Here is a 20245-nt window from a genome sequence, read left to right as displayed (position 1 = left end):
ACTTAGAATGTGAGCTAGACTTGAAATGTTATAGATTAAGTAGACACACTTAACTTTAGAACTGAGAAGAGTGGTCATTGATATTTTAATGAATTCATCAAGTCAATCAAAATATCCAGGAAGTTTATAAGAATTGAAGCTTCTCAGCTGAAAAAAAAAAATTACAACAAAACAAGCAATTGTTGCATAAATGGATAAAGGTTTCGTATACATGGCTTATTTTCCGATTAATCGACGGGCTCGTTGATTCGCTCCTTTCACTCTTTGATTCAGCTCATCAACATCATCATGCAAATGATCCAGCGCAATGTTTTGCCTGTTTGTTGCCAAGAAAATAACACTATTTAGCATGGTAGATTAATAAGCAGAAAAATAGATAGATTGATAAGTTTTCCAAACAACAAACCTATCAAGTTCGGAACCCATGTCCACAGCCATTCCCTTCAGGTCACCCAATATATTACTTAAATCTGAGAGGGCATCATCCTGCTTTGCCTTCTCAATCTGTCAAACAAATGACATTCATTAGCTTGTTTCAAGAAAATTTCGTATTTGGTTTCTCTCATCGATATAACACAATACCTCAACTTTCTGCATTGCAGATGTAGCTTCAGCATACTGTCTAGGATTTGATTTCGATGTTAATCCCAATTTATCTCTCTGCTCTATGTGACTTACTTTCGTTTTCAGTTGATCATCTGCAGTAATGGAAGGTCCTTTGATCTGCCGCGTTTTCTTCGCCTTCCAGGGCTTCGAGAAAAAGCCTCCAAGACTTCCCAAAAGCATCTCACCCTGTCATGATTATTGACATACTGATCAACAGAATGCTACAAAGATGAAATACAATGTTTTTTCTGAATGTGTTCTACTTACTCGACTAAGATCTTGATCGATCTGTACAGCAGATTGATGAGTTCTTGTGATCTGCTCCCCTTGTTTATGCAATGTTACAAGAGTGTTCGAGGCATCTTCACGAATCATTTCGGCAATCCTCAAGCAATCGTGTGTTTTTTCTGTCGTTTCTTCCGCCTTGTTTGCTGCGTAGTTTTGCAGCTCTTGCACAGACATGTTATCGAATCCTTCAGAGTCCCGACGACCGTTGTTCTTGAATTTATCATTTGATTTTTTTGGATCAAATTCATTCTCGGAATCAGAATCAAAAGGGTTAGCAATCTTCGCTTTGGCTGCAGGTTTCTTTGATGTGTTCATGTTGGACATTGTTGTAAGATCTGCAGATGTTTGCAGATACTAATACAATTTTAGAACCTAAACAGTGTCTATAGTTTGTATTTCATGAACAATGGAAAAACTATTTGATTGTTTGGTTCATAAACCATACATGCAAAAAAGATGCATTAAAAAAAAAAAAAGATTGTTAATTGAATGAGATGATGGTGCTTGCAAGAAATAAATCACTAAATCAGAGCACAAAATCTAATATTCATAAACAGAAACCCTAATTCTGAATCCTAAAACAAAAGATCTCACCAAATGTACCTTGAAACACCCAATTGACTTAATCCCCAAACATTTCTTGGATCCTCTTCTTGAAAAACCACCATTTTCTAAAATTAAGTAACAAATTCTAAATCCTAAATAGAACAAAATGTTACAGAATTTCATCTCAAACTCACAAAGTCCTAATGTCACACCCAAAAAAAAACACAAAAAAAGGGCACTAAAAGAACAGTTCCAGTTCCAGTGATCAAGCAAAAGCCATAAAGATTCAAACTTCCAAATCAAAATCACAAAACACAAAGGACCACACAAAGAAACCCTAAAAAAAAACCAAATAAAATCACCCAAGAAAAAAACAATGGCAGCAGGATTCAGACATTCAATTAACCTGAAAAATCAGTGCCAGAGATCAAAAGGAGAGCAAAAGGAATCACCTTTCTCTATGAACTCGCCTTCAATCCGACTAGAATGAAGAGATGGAGCGAAAGAGAGACGAAGAGAGCAATGGATCTCTTCTTCTCTCTTTGCGCTTCTCTTTGCCGAGAATGTGACCGTTGGAAGGCCTTTGTCTTCTTCCCTATTTATTTTTACAATAATAATTTCATAAATTTTCGACTATTTTGGGATTTCAGTAATGCACCGGATCACCGCTCGTTTAGTCTCAAGATGTTGATCTGACGGTTGAGATTTTCTCGCCAACTCTTAATGGAAATCATTGGTTGAGAGAACACTTTGGATGATAAATTTTCCAATTTTGGGGGTCTTTTTCGCTTATTTTTAGTTTGCACTATTGTCCTTTCTATTTGTGAAAAACTCCCTGACTTATCAATAATTCCAAATTAGTTCCTGAACAAAAATAAAATTGCTAATAATTCTCTGATTTCTTCTTATGAATGATTACCTGTAAATACCTCAGAGTTCAACACAATTATAGAAAAACAAAATCAGGGAGTTATCATCACTGGCCACAGAATATAAACATTGAAATAAATTGAGCTTGCAACGAGATATGGTATTTTTCTTACAATAATAAGATCATGAAGCCAAGATGACATGAGAAGTAAAACTCCATGTCTTGGATTTTCTTTTTTTCTTTTTTTAAAAAAAAAAGAGAGAAAAACATAGAAGTACTCTTTGTTGCAAGGAATATGCAACAAAGAAGATGAACATCTTCAATTCCCCATTGCCTGCCCTGCTTTTACACTCTCCTGCCATTTTTTCACCATGGATGCATGCTTTTGTCCCGCGATATGATAATTAAAAACCGACTCATTATTGACGACAATGTTGCATATGGTGCAAACCCTAACCTCACTCTCCTTTGCCCCGGCTTGCAAGACCTTCTGTTTCTTCATCTCTATATTCTCCGGAGGGGCTGGAGCTGTTGTCTTCCCTTTCTGCTCTTGTATTGGCTCTTTCCTTTCACTGTCAGCCACAGCAGGGGTTTCCCCCTTTTTCTTGGAATTAGATTGAGGAGGTTTCGCAGGCTTTGGCGTGATGGCTTCCTGCAACTTTTGCATGTTTTTCTTGTGTTTCTTACCTTGTCTATGACTCTCTAGAACATCTGCACTGTTACATTCGACCTTGCAGACCCCACAGTATGTAGACTGTGTGAGTTTGGCTTTTGGCTTCGATGACTTTTGCTTGACTCTTTTCATGGGAGGATGCTTCACCTTATTGATCAGGTGAGTATGTTGCACTGGAAATTGAACTGTTGGCACCGCCACATATGAGGAACTTGTCAGGGACTGCATTGCGATAATAGATATGGTTATGATAAACAAACAAGAGTCACATGACCCACAGTAGTAATTTAAGCATGTAAATGTTTTAACTCCAAGGAAGGGAATAATCATATGTGGCCCTGATCAAAGATGCAAATGTCTTGTGCTAGGTAAGTGTAGAAACACAATCCCTGACCAACAAGAACATGCATTAATGCAGACAACTTGTTCACAAGAAGAAAATCATGAACTCAGCATGGCAAGCATGGAAATTTTCACGAGCATGCGTGATAAAGATTGGTTTGCAACAAACACGAGAAACACACACATGCCAATGCTTGATTATATACTCATGACACATTGAACAGAAGCCTGCAAGAATTCCAAGGACAATACGTGAACACATATAATATCCATACCTTCACTCAGAAATACAGTGCATGACTAGATTAGTCCATGACAAAAGCAAATCTCAATCAAATAAAATACATTATTGCAATTACTAATGTCCGGCATACCCCCCAGTGACCATCTTTCAGAATATTGTATTTTATGACCATTCTTTTATGGCCTTTTTTTCTTTATCTAATATAACTCTGCTGTTTGGAAAAAATAAATCACGACAACAATTGCCACCATTACATTCATATTCTAATTCAAATGCAAGTTTGTTACAGATCATGATGATGCGGATATAGGATGTATCACATAATTGAAATTCTGCGTTACTCTTGCCTCAAGGAAATCGGAAGCTGTTAATGACTTATATTCTGCATAAAGAGGGAAAATGAACTAAGTCAGTCAGTGGTTTTGCCTTTTGTTCAGTTATTTGTCAATACTGACACCATCCCAAGTATTCATAATTCCTTTCTTTCGTAAAGGAAGGATAGCAGGGTTCTTATCCAAACAGAACTATTAATAAAGTCCTTATTATTCTCTGATTTCTCACCATGCTTCCATGACATGCTTTCTTGAGTTCATGTTCAGCAGTCCTGATAAGAAATTTCTCACAACCTCAATGCTCTAAATTGAAATTTCAAGTCATGGAGCTATGCTTCACAGAAAAATCAATGAAATTTAACAGAAAGCTTTATAAAATCCTTTTTGGAGCTTTCTAGTCATATCCTTACAAACTTTCATTTGAAGCATTACAATTTGAATAAAAAAACTGTAATAATCATGGCAACACCCGATAAGCAAACAGAGAAATTTTCACATTCTACTAAATAAAATTATAAAGTTATAAAAGAAACTTCAATAGAAGGGTTGTACCATGAGAGGGTAAAGGATATACCTATATTGGAAGATTCTATTCATTAGAAGATCTTTCTTCTAATTGAATGCAGCTGCATTCTTTCCAACAACTCAGAACCTACTGATAACAGACAAAATTGGATCGGAATTATGCCACAACCTACACAGTGTAGCGCCTCTCAGTGATTTTGCCCTAGTTTCATCCAAATACAAACACAATGACTACATAACCAAACAGTGAAAAAACTCAAAATAATCCTCAAGGTAACAATTACATTAATTTACATGAAAACGAATTGCATCTAAATGTCAACCACTCAACTTCTTCTAATGCAGTGGAACTCAGCAAAGGGTTAAAGAAGTGTCTGAATTCGACAAACCTAAAGCAAAAAGGCACTACCACCACATTGGGTTTAATCTAATCATAAACCATATCTTTTCCCAACAAAACAAAAGAGGAATCAATTTTCCTTTTTGTTTTCATTTCTCCTCTATTTTCCCTCAATCCAAAAACATCCAAGCTATCTCATACAACAAAGCACAAGGAGAAACAATAAAGCAATAGCAAGACTTCATAAAAAGACCACACAAAACATTATTAACAAGAAAATGAGCATTGAAACAAGACAACAAAAAAATCAACTTCAGTACGAAAACCATTAAGAACACAACCAAGATCCCAGAATTGGAAGAAAACAAGAGACTCACCGATCCATACCCACCAGGATCAACACCATACTGAAGAACCGCCTGCTTCAAAGCCTCCATTTTTGCATCCGTGGCACCCATCATCATCATCGGGGGATAGTAATGCGAGAACCCTACACCAGCCGTGCCCGGCGGTGGCGGCTGCAAAGGTGCAGGCGCTTGCTGCTCCGTCACGTAGGCCTCCACCTGCACCGGTGGCGGCTCCGACGGGAGGGCAACCATGGCGGTTCCATTAGGGCAAGGGTTTGGGGCGGGATAAGGGTAGTAAAACTGCTGCTGAATCAAGGTAGGGTTATGGTGGTACTCCGGTGGGGCAGAGTAGTGGTAGGGGTGGACGGCGGCGGCGGCGTAGCTCGCCGGAGCCTCCGTCCGAGCGGCGGCGCTCTGATCCATTCGATCGAGTTCCCAGCCTCGGAAATACAGAGAGAAAGAAACAGTGTAATGTTGTGATATACGAAGTTTTTGCATAAATACCCCTATAAAATTTTAATTTCATATTAACCCCTTTTATTATACTTTTTTGCTTTTTAACGCCTGCAAAGCAATATTTTTACACTCGTAAAAACTCTCTCAGTTAATTCTTCTATCAAAATTTATAGTACTTTTTTGTTTTATCAGAAAATTGAGAAAGAATTATAAAAAAAAAATTATCTAAATTTTATGGAGTGCTGTTAATTTCAATTTATATGGAAAATGAAGTTACTAATGAATTTCGAACAATAACATGCAACTTTTTGAACAACTTTTTGATTCATTGAATTGTGATCAAATGCATTTCAAGAATGAATTCTTAACAAAAATGATGAAAATTTTGATGAATAGTTTAATTCAATGGACTCAACATCAACTGCAGAAAAGATTTTTGGCAGAAAAACAATGAAACTTTTGAAGAGTATCAATCAATTCATAGTATTATGATCAAATTAAACAAGAACTCTTAAAAAAAACTCAACATTAACTGCAGGGAAAAAAATTGACAGAATAACAATGATCAAACCAAGCAAGATACAGACAAAAACATCAAAATTTCATTTAGAATTGTGTTTCTACTTCAGCTAAAAAAAACTGAAATCAATAGTCTCACAATAATGTGATCAAATCTGAGTAAATTTCAATCTTTCTAAACAAATGCAGTAAAAAAAAAAGAGAAAAAGAAAAGCTCATCAAGTCTGATATCATTAGACAACAACCTTATGAACTCTTTTATGGCATCCCAAACCTTGTCCTGAACCAAACACTCTTCCACAGATGCTACACTCAAACCTTTTAATCTTCTTGACTGCTTTAATCCCACTTTCCCTGCAATCATCTCCATCAATCACTTCTTTCTTCCATTGTTTTCCAACGAAATCATCGACATCATGAACCAGTTTCTTGAACTCATGATCCTCACAAACAATCACAGCAGCATTGAAATACTCATCAGTATCATCAAAAGGCTGAGAACTATAACAATGAGCTCCCCATGGATGAGTGTCTTTTGATAGCACCATTAAAGCAAGAGCAGCCTTTTTCTTCTCTTCTTCCTTCATGTTGATCACCGGAAACTTTGTCGATCTCTCCTTCCTTGGCACCATTGATCTCCATGGATCTCCATTCAGCAAATCCTCCAATGCTGACTTCTTGCAAGATTTAATGCATCTTCTCTTCTTGTTCTTCACTTCAGTAATGATCTCTTGAGAACTCCCAGAATGAAAGCACTTCACATCTCCTTCCATTGTCATCAAACCAGAATGAACTCAGTGAATTGCCAATGAATTCTTGTAGTTTTTTGAGTGCCGGGAAAGAACATCTCAGTGAAAAGCCAAATGCAAGTTAGTTATCAGTTTAGTTAGTTATATGTATATATATATATATAACTGGAACTTTTTCACACACTCACATATATATATTATTTAAAAAGGCTTCTTCATTTGCAGGATGACATGAAAATGAATCTTAGAATGCTTCTACATTGAATTATATTTTAGAACAACTCATTATGCTTCTCTTCAATGAAATTCAGTGAGGGGTTAGTTCTCAGTTAAGTTAGTTATATATATATATACACAAGTAGATAAAAGCAGCTTCTTTATTTGGAGAATGGCCTGAAATATATATCTTAGAATGCATCAACAATGGCTTATATTTGTAAGAGCTCATGAACGTTTTTTTCAATGAAAGCCAATGAATTATATTCACCGTTTTGAGAGCCTTAACAAAATGTTTGAAGGACCAAGTAGTAATAAAAAAGGAAGGAGTGGCATGTGATGTTTCTTAACGCGAGGGATTAACAAGTAACTTTGAAAGTTTAATTACTTGGGAGTGAAACTATACATAATATTTTAGGGATTAACATATAAATTCCATAGTTTTGAGGTGCTTAAAAGGCATAATATAAAAATACATAAAATTTTGAAAATGAAGGAGTTTTCATGTATTGTCTTTCAACATGAGGGATTAACAGCAGGGATGTCAATTAACCTTGGCCCCCACTGAAAACCCGATTCCCGTCTTATTGGGGCCGAGATCAGATAATTTTTTAGGGGGTCGGGGTGGGGCCGAGGCCTGAAAAATATTCCCAGTCAGGCCGACCAAGGAATATCCTCCTCTCCCCCGCCCGAAACATTAAATATTTAATTTAAATATTAAATATTAAATTTATATTATAAATATTTAAATAAAAATTAGAAAAAAATCATATATTTATTTATTTAATGAGCAAATTATTAATAATTAAATGAACATTAGTATAAAATTAAATAAAATAAACTTATGTTAATTATATTATATAAATTTGTAAATAATTTATTGGTAATTGTGTATATTGGTATTTTGTGTTAAGTTGTATTTGTAAATGATTTTTTTAATTATTAATAATTTTTATAGTAATTTTAGCAAATATTTTATACCTTTTATTTAAAATAATATAATATTTTAATTTATTAATCAGCCAGAATCCCGAACCCGAAAAATCACCACGAGAACGGAAAAAAATTCCCCCTATTCGGGTTCGAGACCAGGTTCGAGGATAGAAGTAAAATTTCAAAATTGGGCCGGAGGATGTACCCTTTGATAAATTCTCGCCCTGTTAACTTAACAAGTCAACTCTTAAATAAACAAATAAATAAATAATGAAATGTTTATATTTGTAAATATGGCTCTGACTTTAAATTTCTTCATCCTATAAAATTTGGATACATATACACACAATTAGATTTTTAATTTCAACCAGTACAAACCATTAGATACAACATGCCCACACTTTTATTTGATTAGAAGTCCCAATGTGCAAAAGACAATAGGATCGGTTTATCGACAAGGGAAAACAATGGGTCATTGATGAATAATTATTTACAGACCTTGGTTTATTAACATATCAATAACATTTGTTTATCATAGAAGAAACTGATTGATAATCTTCGAAAAAATGCCAATGAGGTGCCAGTCTGAGAATGATGGTTAATGTCTGTCTGCTACCCTCTATTGAGATCGACACCGAATTCTTAGAGAGCCTGCAGAAAAAAGAATAGTTAACCTCTTACTGAATTGAAGTCGAAAAAATCTTAGAAATAAATGGCATTGGTGAAATTTCACATTTAGTTCTAATGCAGAAACGGAACACTAATGAGTGTGTCATTTTGAAAGAGAGTGCAATTTATGCCGACAAAATAGATAAAGCAGCTAATGTGAGAACGAGATAAAATTAGTATCCGTAAATGGACAGGAGAGAAAAAAAAATCAAGAGACATTGTGAAAATGTTTTGGTACATAATACTTAAATCAGAAAATGGTAAAGCTCTAACAAGTTGGTCATATGTTTCTGTGTTCAAAATTGTTGATGGAGTAGGATATATTTAGTGAATAGGTGAATCCAACATACCTTTAGGGCTTATCGAGAATTTTTCAGGTCAAGACCTTCATCAAGTCCGGAGGAACTCATCATAACATTTGAATCGATTTGTTTGTCGAATTTCTTCTTTCTGCGAGCTTCAAAACTTTGAAATCCTTCCATCTAAAGAAAAGAAAAGTTTTACCATAACTTTAGAACCATACAGAGAACACATCAAAACAGGTAAATATTCAAAAATATCTATATATATATATATATCAGAAAAGGTTATAATAATGCAATGAGAACTAACTTGCTGAAATTGATCCATTGAAATGGGATTTTCATGAAGGGAGATGTTCTGCAGAGCCTTGCAATCTTTCAGCAGATTCTGGGGAAGCTGGTACATAATTTTCCATCAGAGCTCAATAAACTTAGCAATATTTGCCAAACTGAAGAATAAATTTTGATGATGGAAAGAAGTAGCTCTTGCATATTGAGAAGAGTAAAGACTGAAAAGTTCAACAAAAAAATAAACAAGCCAAATAGAAGCGCTAATTGTCAATAGCAAGGTTCAATAATTCAGCTGAAACCAAAGGCTATCAGTCCAAATAAACTGACAACATTTAATAAGTATTTTGGTAAGTATTCTAATCAGTTCAAAATTAAACATAATGCATGTTACTTGAAAAAGTAGACAAACTTGAGATAATTGGAAATTTTAATTTTATAAATAAAATAACATTATCTTGAGTCTAGTTAACTATTTTATTCTTAAAAAAAAAAAAAAAAGAACTAACTGAAATAGGCAACCTATGATACCAAATGAAAAGTAGTAGAGCCTAAATCAAAAGTAAAAGACCTAGGTCAATATATACAATCCCCAAGGCATACAATGCGACTGAGATTCTATTGGTCATGTAATAGTAAAATAAGCATGCTTCAGATGTACAACCTTTTTGACGTTATTACTGTTCAATGAGAGAGATTTTAAGTTAGTAAGACTGCAAATTGATGAAGGGAGTTCTTCAACAAGATTGCCTGCATCCAGAAGTCAAAATAAGTCAGTGACATCAAAATTCAGATGAAAAGGAAAAATATCTGGAAAAATGAAATGCAATGCCACAAAAAAAAAGCATGTATCTTAATGGAAACTCTTGCATTCTTGATAGAAAATATATTAAATAATAATAATAATAATAATAATGTAAACAAGCTAGTGACTCCAATTAATTGTAATTCTCAGATAGTATATACAAGAAGGCATAAGAAATTTCCAATAGAATAAAAATCATGGAAGCAATCGATATATTGTCACTGAAGCTTCTACTTGGATGAAGTATGAAAACTTTAATTCAGAAAATCACATGGGCAAACAAAATTAGACGGAAGAAATACCATCTGCCTGCAATTCTTCCAAGGAAGTACAGCTCCCAATTGATTCTGGAAAGGACTTTAACTTGTTGTTGGAAACATTTAGCAGCAACAACTGTGGTCAGATAAATCAATTGAAGTTCAAAATGTGGATATCCTCCAATTAAAAATGCTAAAAAAAATGCCGGCTGGTCCACTTATGCTCACATTGTGCAAATCTCCTATTGTTTTGGGCAAGCTCAGCAGTGAATTTCCAGCAATAGACAACTTTTCAAGCCTAGAAAGGGAGCCCACTGCACAACAAAAAAAAAAAAACAAAAACAAACAAAAAATAACTAAGTCACTATAATGGCCCAAGAAAGGACATCAAGAATATTTATGCTTCACATCAACAAAAAGTGGATCAAGCTTGGGTTTCTATGATTAGAGGATATAGTTTGGATTGTTAAGTATGTATATGTATATGTGTAGATATATTTCTACCATCAAAGAGATATCTATAGAGATCAAAAACAGGCAAGGGTCTGATATGATGCATTTCTCAGTTATCAAATTTGCAAAATAGAAACTTACAATCATCAGGCAAGGTCTTAATCCGATTCCCATCAAGTTTGAGAACCTTCAGAGACTTAAAGACCCCCAGGTTGGCTGGTAAGCGCTCTATTAGATTTTCAGCTAAGACCTAAAAAGAAAAGTAAATAAAATAAGAGGACCTTTCTCTATGGAAAATTTAGTTAATAAAATGACAAGCCAAAAGCCAGCAGAAGTCAACTGTAAAACATTAAATGGCAAAAAATTGCAAGAACCTGAAAGGTGTTAGCCTCACCAGACGCTGCATACTGATTAATCTGCTAATCTCTGAGGGTATTTCAACTGTAGAAACATCAAGTGAACAACAGTGTATAAATTCAATGCACAATGAGAAAGTTCTCAAATTTGATCTAAAAAATTTCAAATAAAAACTTGCCCATAAGAAAGCACTACATAATGAGTTCTACTCAATCTTACATTCCTTGAATGCAAAACAAACTAATAAGACTTTGGCATACCAATGTTGTTGTTTGTTAAATCAAGTGTCCGCACAAATCTATCCACCTCGACAAATTTCACTAGGGACTTCCTGTTGAAAAAAGCTTAACTATTTAATGGAAACATCATTGATTATGTGAAAAGAAAGCATAATTTTAGTAATTTGATACCAATTCCGCACAACAGAACATACAATCAAATGAACAAATTCACCAAAATCTCACAAAACCTCAATAAAGACATACAGAATTAAATCAAAAGATTAAAAAAAACCTAATAAAGATAGGATCAAAAGAATTGGGAAAACAAAATTTAGAAAACCAAAATCAAATACCTTTAATTTGCGGTCTCTGAGGGCAACGATGCCAGTGGATCTCCACCTAGCGACACGATTGGCAGGTGAATCCGCGGTCTTGCTGCTATAACACCCCATCCTCCAATAAAATCAATAAAAAAAAAAAACACAAATTTGTGGAAATTTGGTGATGGGGCCTTCACCAATTCCACAAATTCAAGAGATTGGGACGATTGAAAAACGAAAAAGCTGCAATCTTTATATATATGGATCGAAAACGATGCGCTAATATTAGGTTTAGAGAGTTTGGGAACGATCGAGTCGTGAAGAACTGAAGAAAATTATAGAAAAGAGACAGCTCGGAACCTAAATAAAAATTCTATTGTTGGAAAAGCATGGGGAGTTGGTAATTTTAAGTTTTTTAGAGGGCTTTTCTGGTTTTTTAATTTTTTCTTTTATTATAAAAAATCCAGCTAATCACTTTTACGTCTATTGGCACAGGTTCTGTGCGTAGAGAATTCATGTTTTGCGGCAAATTCAAATATTAGTTTACATTAAAAAAATTAAAAAAATTAATATGAATTTTTAAAAAAATTATTAAAATTATCAAAAACACTAAAACATATTTGAAAAATAAAATAAATGTTATTTTCTGTGGTGCGTATAAATCTAATTTATTGGGAATTAATATGTTATTCAAGAGGATAACTAAATGGGTCAGTGTATCAATTCATTGTCCAATCCAAAGTAGGCATGTGTCATGAGAAGTGAATTATATATAAATATAATTATGAAAATAAATATGAGTTTTTTTTCATCTCATTCTGTTTTTCGTATTTGATCCAACGAGTCTTTAAAGCTATTAGTTTTAAATCAGTTAGAATAAGATACTGAAAATTAAATAAATAATAGATTTTTTACTTTTTTTAACATGTATTTTTAATATGTACAAGATTTAAACTCAAAATTATTTGTTTAAGTGATCGGAGCCTTTATTATTTAGATTGACCAAAGATCAACAACCTCGGTTATTTTAGCAATTTTAATTCTTAACATTATACATATAAACACTTATATATATATATATATATAAACATTTAAATAAACATTTGACAGGGAAAAAACCATATCAACTAATCCAACTACTTTGAGAAAAAAAAACAAACAAACAAACAGTCATATTATAATCTAAAAGAAAAAATACAGAAAAGAAAAACCCACAAAGATAAAAATTAAAAAAAAAAAAAAGAAAAAAAGAAAAAAAGAAAAAAATACATGAAACCAAAACTATGATACAAATTGATAAAGTTGCACTAAATGATTCAAAACCTCAACTTGAGCTTTGAGCAAGACTATATAACCAGCAGTGTCCTCAAACAACTTCTCAACATTGATACTTTGATCATCATCATCATCATCATCATCTTTCTTCATAATGGTAGAACTTCTTCTTGGAATGATATCTTTAAGAGCTTGCAACCTCTTCTCCACTTCTTTACATGATGATGATGATGATGATGATGATGTTCTCTTTGTTCCATTATGTGCTCCTTCTCTTCCTTTCTTTATTCCATTACCACTATTGCTACATCTTCTTCTTCTTCTTCTTCTTATTTTCCTTCTTGATGTTCTTGAAGTTGTAGTACTAGTATTAATACTAGTTTTGCATGGAATGGTTGATGAGAAGATGAAGGTCATGGTTTTGGGTTTATTGTTGAGTTTGGAGTTTGGTTTTCAAGATAGAGAGTTTGAGAAAGGGGCATATATAGCTTAATCATGCTTCTGTTAACTTTTGCAATTACCCTTCATTTTGTTCAAAATTACATAAATGGCACTACCATCAATGTGTGTGTTTGTGGCTTGTTCTTGTCATAGTTTTGTTGTTTCTTTGTCCACCTCCTTTTTAGGGAAAAAAAATACAATGTTTTTTTGGAAAAAAGGATTTTATTAAAAATTAATATTAATACTAGAAAATATTTTCAAAAATTAGGTCTATTAATTTTAGTTTATTTTCTTAATGAAAAATTAATAAAACACACAAACATTTTATAATATTTAGTTAATTTGATAAATTCAATATAATTAGGAATGGCAGTTTGGTGAATAAGTGGAGGATGGAGGGTAAAGTGGGAAAAAGAAAAAGGCCAGAGGTGAAAGGCTGGCAAGGGTGGGACGAAACATGTGGAGCATTCCAAATGTTTCACATGGTCTTTTTCCCAAACTACCCCTGCCACCCCCTGCTCCTCTCCCAGCATTTCCCCCACGTGCCCTCCAGTGCTTTGTTTGCCTTCAATGGTCCTTTTTACCCTTCTCTCCATTTTTCTCTTAAAAAATAATTTTTTTATAAGACAACAACATGACATTTTCTCTATAATAACTATTTTAAAAAGTTTTAATTAATTTATTAAATATTCCATGAAAATTTCCCAAAAAAATCTCTAATTATTTCACACATATATATATATGGGATAAATACAATTTTAATTTTAATTTTAATTTTAATGTTTAAAAATAGATATTAATATAAATAAAATTATAATTTAATTTATTTCACTTTAATTTTTTATATTATATGTATGATGTGAAGAAGAAAAGGGAGGGAGGGTAAAAAGGGAAAAAGGAAGGGGCATGTGAAGAGAGAAAGAGAAAGCACATGGGAATCACATGGGAGATGTGCAGCCGCATGTCATTGCTTGTAAAAATTGTACCAAAATGTCCTCCACATTCCCTACACTAACCTTATCTATTCAACTCCTCCTCACTTGTCACTCTCTTTCCACCATTTTCCCTTTTTTTTTTTCTTTTATTTTATTTTGCCGACTGTTTGTATTTTTTTTTTGGTTTTGTTTTTTATATTTGTCTAATTTTTTATGTAAGTTAATATGTGGTTAGAACCTTTTATTTATTTATTTAAAATAATATATTTAGTGTGTGCTAAAAGCTTTATCAGTGAGTCAATCTTTTTTAGCGGGTGTTTTTTTTCATAAGATAATAATCCCTCTACTTTTTCTCTCTTTCTTTTGGCCCCTCAAACTCGAAACGCTTCCCTATAATCCCTCTACTTGAAAATGACTCGATTCTACTCCCTCTACCTTTTAATCTCTTTCCCTATCTACTCTCTCACTTGAAAAATCACGTGAATAATCTGGCCTATTTTAGAGTAGAAGGGACTAAATAGAATCATTTTCAAAAGTAGAGGGACTACTTGGGAGCATTTCTGAGTAGAGGGACTAAAAGGGAAGAGAGAAAAATAGAGGGATCAATTTGGGTATTATATCATTTTTTTTCCCACACATAATATTTTTTTTTATTAATATAATTAGCTAATTAGTATGTTTATAATAAATAAATATTTATAAATGTAATAATTACTTAGTCTATTGGAGTCAAATTTTAGCTCATATAAAGTGAGGACATAAATATATTACGGTATTAATTCTATGCATGCATGTGTATATCCCTGAAGTGACTAATTCATGTTTTATTAAAAAAAATATTTATAATAACATATTTCTTCAATTATCTTTATTCTAATATATTTAAAAATGAATATTTTTGGAGTTAAGTATATTAAATAAAAATTAATATCATGTTCAATATATGCTAATAAAAAGTGAGTTTATTTAAGATTTCTATAAATGTTTTTTCATAAGTAAATTAAATTAAGTACATACATTAGTTACAAACCACAAGAGGTAATTATGCTAATAAAACCAACGACCTAGTTTATTGGTACTTGATTTGTAAGGTTTTATACAGGAAATAAAGTAAGATGAATATAACTATATTAAAGTATTAACTCAACATCTAGCCATTTTACATGTGTCTTGGTAATATTTCATTAAATACATATATAATAAAGTCATAAAACGTCTCAAATATTAAAAAATAAGACTGAGAAATTGAATCAAAGAGAGATGCAACACTAATAATTCAATAAACAATACCCTATTTGAATATATCCTCTTCAGAACAAATAGTTATGTGTCTTGTTTGGTTTTTATACCTACTACTGTAAGTTTAGTAGAAATTAAACTTCAACAACAATAGATGAAGACGGGTTTGATTTCCATCCAACAGTTGAAGATTAACGTTCGTAAATTTTGAATCTACGAAACCATCATACTCTTATATATATATATATATATATATATGATATGCGTGTGTGACAATAAACATAGGTCCTCATTTGTTCCCTCATTCTTGGTGGGCTGACTCTTGGTATCCATAACCTACAGCAGATCTGTTTGTTTTCTTTTACGAATATAGTGGTTTATCCATTTTTTTATATATAATAAAAATAAAAATAAAAATAAACATAGTGCCCTTATAGGATCTTAAAAGCCACCATATAATAAACACCAAATTGAGGAATTCTATAAATAGAATAACATACTTCTTCAGTTCTTCTAACATTTTTATTATTTTTGTACTGTTTTTTTCTAGAAATCAAACCTAACCAAAAGCTAATCAAATCTGAAAAAGAAAAAGACATCCTTACAACCTTATAAAATCATAAAATTACATTATTTTACATCCAAACAAATCTTTTAATAAACTCATACATTAATAAACATCCCTAAGGATTTATCTGCAATAATGCCAAAATGAACGGTCGAGATCACTGTGGAGAATGCAATAGAAATTAACAGCCAATGGATGACTTACACGTGTCACAATCTCTCATTTTTTTCTACAAAAATTCTAATCCCCAGAGAGTCCTCGCCGCCGCCGGAACGGTAAAACCCTCGCAATTTCCGAGAAAAGTCCAACCTTTTTCCCCTAAATCTTCCAAATCGATCCTGATTTCGTGGATCTCTCTGCCTTTTTCTTGTTCTATCTTCTTCTTCTTTATCTTCTCCTTCTTCGATGAGATCTCCTGAGGTGTCTCTGCCTTCCCATTTGATGGCCTCTGTGAGTTTCTCTTTTCTTTTCTTTGGTTTCGATTTAGGGCTTGTGTTTTCGAATTTGTTTGTGTTTTTCTTGTGAAAATGATGTTTTTAGTCCGGAATTTGATTTTTTTTGGTGATTTTGTTGTTTAATTTCAGTTTGATTCGTTTTAGGGTTGGTAATTGTGATTATTACTTTGTTTGGATGGCAATTGTGGATTTTATCAATGTTGAGTTTTTTGATGCTAACGTTGAAAGTTAAGGTGCATGTGTTGTTTGGAATTAATTTGAGGGTGGTGAGGTTTAGAGTTGATTATTGTGAATTGTTAGGGTTAGTCTCTAGGTTGTGTTTTGATGCAAAGATTGAGGTATAGGGCTCAAGGGGCATAATCAACTTGAAATTAGTGAGAGTAATCGTATTGTTTAATTGAGGATGATGACGTTCAGGTGATTATCAGTATGAATTGTGTATGTAGACCACTTAGAATTTGTGTTGAAAGATTGAATTGCTGGACAAATAGTTTTCTATTGATGAATATTTAGTTTCATCATTTAATTTGAGCATGATAAAGTTTTAGGATTTGGCTATTGGATTGTCTGTTTGCATTTGGTGAGGCTGAAGATTGATTTTTGAAGCTAAGATTGAAGTCATGGGTGGCATATTGTATAATTAATATTCAGCATCTGACCTTCTAATGGTTTTTAAAATGAATCAGTTGTGCTGGTACTTAAGTTTTGTAGGAAGCACAGTATCAGGTATCATGTTCTGTACACTGAATGATATGCTTTGATGGAAATTGCATGATATACTTTGGGTAGATTCACATAAAACTTTATGTTTGTTTTGGTTCTCAGAGCAAGAAATTGATGTACCATCTTTTATGCCCTTTTTATAAGGGATTCCTACAAGTGGAATTCCTGAAATTGCCATAAATTTATGGAATAGGAATTTAATGATACTTGGCTAAATTGCCTTCTTATTCTTTAGTAGTTATAAGTTTTACATGCCATATTTACTCTTGTTAAAAAGGTCTTTATTCCCTGCTGAAGGGAATAGCTGCTTTTAGCAGTTTGTTCGAGCTTGTTCCTGTAACAAAGAAAATCTTTACATGACAGTGTAATATATATATATATAATTATTCCATTTGATAAGGAAGAAAAGAAAGAGATGCTTCTAAACTTGTAAGGAAATGTAGTGCTGTTCATATTGGCATCCTTTAGTGACTATCAAGCAAGCATAGCAAAGGGGCCAAATGTTTTACTGTATGGCACTCGTACGTTGCAACTGAGACTATAAAATCTCAACCTATTAATTCTAAACACCCATGTACTCGTCTTCCAGTATGATTATAGTTTGATTCATGGACTGATGTTGTTTGGTTCTATTATTAGTTGTGCTTATTAGAAGCTGTGATTCAAGTCTAACCAGCAAACATGCTGGCTATGGAACTTTTACTAATAAAAATAAAATATTACAAAATATCAAACATGCTGCCATGCAATTTATCATTTTTGGTATTTGTGTAGCCTTTGGGGAGCTTTTCTTCCTGACCACATGTTTATATTGTTCATTTAACTAATCGCCTATTGTGATTAGCTTAATTATATTTTTAGCCTGCTATTGAAGATCCTTCAACTTAAAGCATCTTGAAATTGAACTGTACTTTGTAGATTTTCTCGCTCCTAACAGAATTGAAATTCATGGATGGTTGCCTTATCAAAAGCGCAGTTACTCTTTTTATATCCACCATTGCTCTTTTCAGCCTTTACCTACTTCTTTACCGAAACATTTGTATTTTCCGGTTTCATATCAAAAAGATATTTTCTTCTTTATATTCTTTTTTGGTCAATTAGAATATGTCAGTCTAACTTGTTTGTGCATCAACTTTCTTCCATTCTTGCCTGAGAATGTTGTCTGTTTCTCATAATTTGCAGGGAGATTTATTGGTGGTGCCGGCTGATTCCATTTGTTCCATTATCACACCATAAACTTGTAGTTTATTTTTTTTTGGTGTTTAGTGTGTTCTTGACTCTTGTTCTGCTTAGATTATCTCTTGGTACGAATATGGCCAAAGATTGGTCACACGGTGAAGTTCTTAAGGCCATATTCCCACTTTTGGATGGCAAAGACCTTATAGCTTGCATGCTGGTATGCCGACAGTGGAGAGACATTGCAAAAGATGACTACTTCTGGAAATGCATCTGTGCCCGAAGATGGCCTTCTATCTGCAAGAGACCTCCACCTTCTCTCAGCTACCACAAATTGTTTGTAACCTTCTCAAAACCCCAGCGCCCACAGCCTCTCCTGCCACCAAGGCTATCATTCAATGACTTAGAGTTCTATGTTGATCTGTGGTCTGATGACCAGCTGCTATTCTCCGAGGCAATCTCTGGGTCTATGCTCCGGATGGGCATAAAGAATCCCCCTCCTGGCATCCCTGATGTCCTCAGAGTTCACCTAGATGGCCCTGACTACAAGATGGTGATGCATGTTGACCCTAGGTTCACTATACCTCTCGGCCGGACCATTACTGTTTCCATTCTCATTGGTCGGAGGGACACCAATGAGGTTGCCTGCATTGTAAACAAATCAGTCTTTGATTATGTAGACGGAAGCGCTTTCAGGGCATTGGCGTACGACTACCTGAAGTTCTCTCCTGGCCATCCATTCATCTCTGGAATTAGAGCTTGGGTGTCATTGCTTTTCATGGCCAATGGGAACGACAACATCATCGATGTTTTTGGCATTGAGGTAGACTTTTGTGATGCTGCTAGCTCTGAGAATGAGGTTCTGTGGCTTCTTGACATGCTTGACTGGAAATGAAAACTTTGTTGTTGTTGTTGTTGTTGTTGTTGTAAATGAAATCAGGCAAACTATATAAATCTAAGTTGTACAATGTCAATGTTTTTTCTTTTTTTTCTTTTTGGGTTGTTTCTGTGGATTAAAGCTGATATATTTTCAGATATACAGGCTCAGTGTTAATTGAAATGGCAGTTCTTTGAGTGCTTTTGTTATACTTGTGTGTATGAATTCACTTGCAGTTTGATTGTTTATCATCCGGTCTTATTTTATTAAAAATCATATAAATAAATAAATAAAGAGTAATAACAAATAAGTCAAATAAAGACATGGCTTGAGATCAGAAATTCATTTTTTATGCTTTTTAAATCTTGTCTATCTTGGAATAAGAACCAGATACATCTTTGTTCCTTATCCGGCATGTTCAGTAGAAAAAAAGGGAATCTAAGACAAAACTATATATATATATATATATATAATAATGATAATAATAATTTATTTTTATTCTAAGAAGGTTTCTTGTTGTTGGACTTGTTTTTTTCTTCATTGCATGTTCTCTCACTTCACTCAACGACACATTCAAAGAATACAAAGACAAAAAAAGATCATTGCTTAGTCTTTATATAAATCTATTATTTTATGTTAATAAAGATAACCTTCAACGCGGAGAGCTTCATTTGGCTTTCATCTTATTTTTTCCTACATGTTCTCAATCTCTTTATATATATTATAGAATCAATTGCTTTCAAGTTATAACCCATGCAAAGGTGAAACAATTAAAAACTATTTATATTTCTTTTTTGCATGGTTTTTATCTATATCTTAGGATCAGATTTAGAATATTTAGTTCTCTTGCAAGGAAGTTATCAAGACTTTTGTTCTTGACTTCATGGAAGGCACCAA

General features: G+C 33.3%; 5 protein-coding genes across 5 annotated transcripts; 1 reads left to right on the top strand and 4 right to left on the bottom strand.

Annotated features, from left to right (window-relative positions):
• Window positions 1-73: 73 nt before the first annotated feature.
• Window positions 74-2004, bottom strand: LOC120250054 (SNAP25 homologous protein SNAP33-like). The gene is made up of 5 exons (XM_039258806.1): window positions 1893-2004; window positions 874-1229; window positions 583-792; window positions 407-504; window positions 74-316 (listed from the first exon to the last, which is right to left on the bottom strand). Exons 2-5 carry the CDS (start codon window positions 1216-1218, stop codon window positions 217-219), a joined length of 753 nt encoding a protein of 250 aa, XP_039114740.1. The 5' UTR covers window positions 1219-1229; window positions 1893-2004; the 3' UTR covers window positions 74-216.
• A 425-nt stretch (window positions 2005-2429) lies between these two features.
• Window positions 2430-5559, bottom strand: LOC120250409 (zinc finger protein 385B). Its single transcript, XM_039259225.1, has 2 exons — window positions 5145-5559; window positions 2430-3206 (listed from the first exon to the last, which is right to left on the bottom strand). The coding sequence occupies exons 1-2, from the start codon at window positions 5535-5537 to the stop codon at window positions 2631-2633; spliced, it is 969 nt and encodes a 322-aa protein (XP_039115159.1). The 5' UTR covers window positions 5538-5559; the 3' UTR covers window positions 2430-2630.
• A 2811-nt stretch (window positions 5560-8370) lies between these two features.
• Window positions 8371-12010, bottom strand: LOC120283416 (plant intracellular Ras-group-related LRR protein 7). The gene is given in 11 exon segments (XM_039290100.1): window positions 8371-8638; window positions 9007-9138; window positions 9269-9355; window positions 9911-9996; window positions 10354-10444; window positions 10537-10622; window positions 10903-11011; window positions 11156-11202; window positions 11379-11430; window positions 11432-11449; window positions 11693-12010. Coding segments are annotated over 10 exon segments (798 nt in total). The 5' UTR covers window positions 11792-12010; the 3' UTR covers window positions 8371-8638; window positions 9007-9015.
• An 898-nt stretch (window positions 12011-12908) lies between these two features.
• Window positions 12909-13371, bottom strand: LOC120250613. The gene has a single exon (XM_039259436.1). It carries the CDS (start codon window positions 13349-13351, stop codon window positions 12941-12943), a length of 411 nt encoding a protein of 136 aa, XP_039115370.1. The 5' UTR covers window positions 13352-13371; the 3' UTR covers window positions 12909-12940.
• Window positions 13372-16365: 2994 nt separating this feature from the next.
• LOC120250224 (F-box protein At5g39250) lies at window positions 16366-19545 on the top strand. Its single transcript, XM_039259019.1, has 2 exons — window positions 16366-16567; window positions 18478-19545. The coding sequence occupies exon 2, from the start codon at window positions 18608-18610 to the stop codon at window positions 19364-19366; it is 759 nt and encodes a 252-aa protein (XP_039114953.1). The 5' UTR covers window positions 16366-16567; window positions 18478-18607; the 3' UTR covers window positions 19367-19545.
• The last annotated feature ends 700 nt before the right edge of the window (window positions 19546-20245 follow it).

This window comes from Dioscorea cayenensis, chromosome 19 (assembly GCF_009730915.1).
Source record: "Dioscorea cayenensis subsp. rotundata cultivar TDr96_F1 chromosome 19, TDr96_F1_v2_PseudoChromosome.rev07_lg8_w22 25.fasta, whole genome shotgun sequence".
In the NCBI taxonomy this organism is placed as follows: domain Eukaryota; kingdom Viridiplantae; phylum Streptophyta; class Magnoliopsida; order Dioscoreales; family Dioscoreaceae; genus Dioscorea; species Dioscorea cayenensis.
This window is presented reverse-complemented; position numbering and strand designations above follow the sequence as displayed.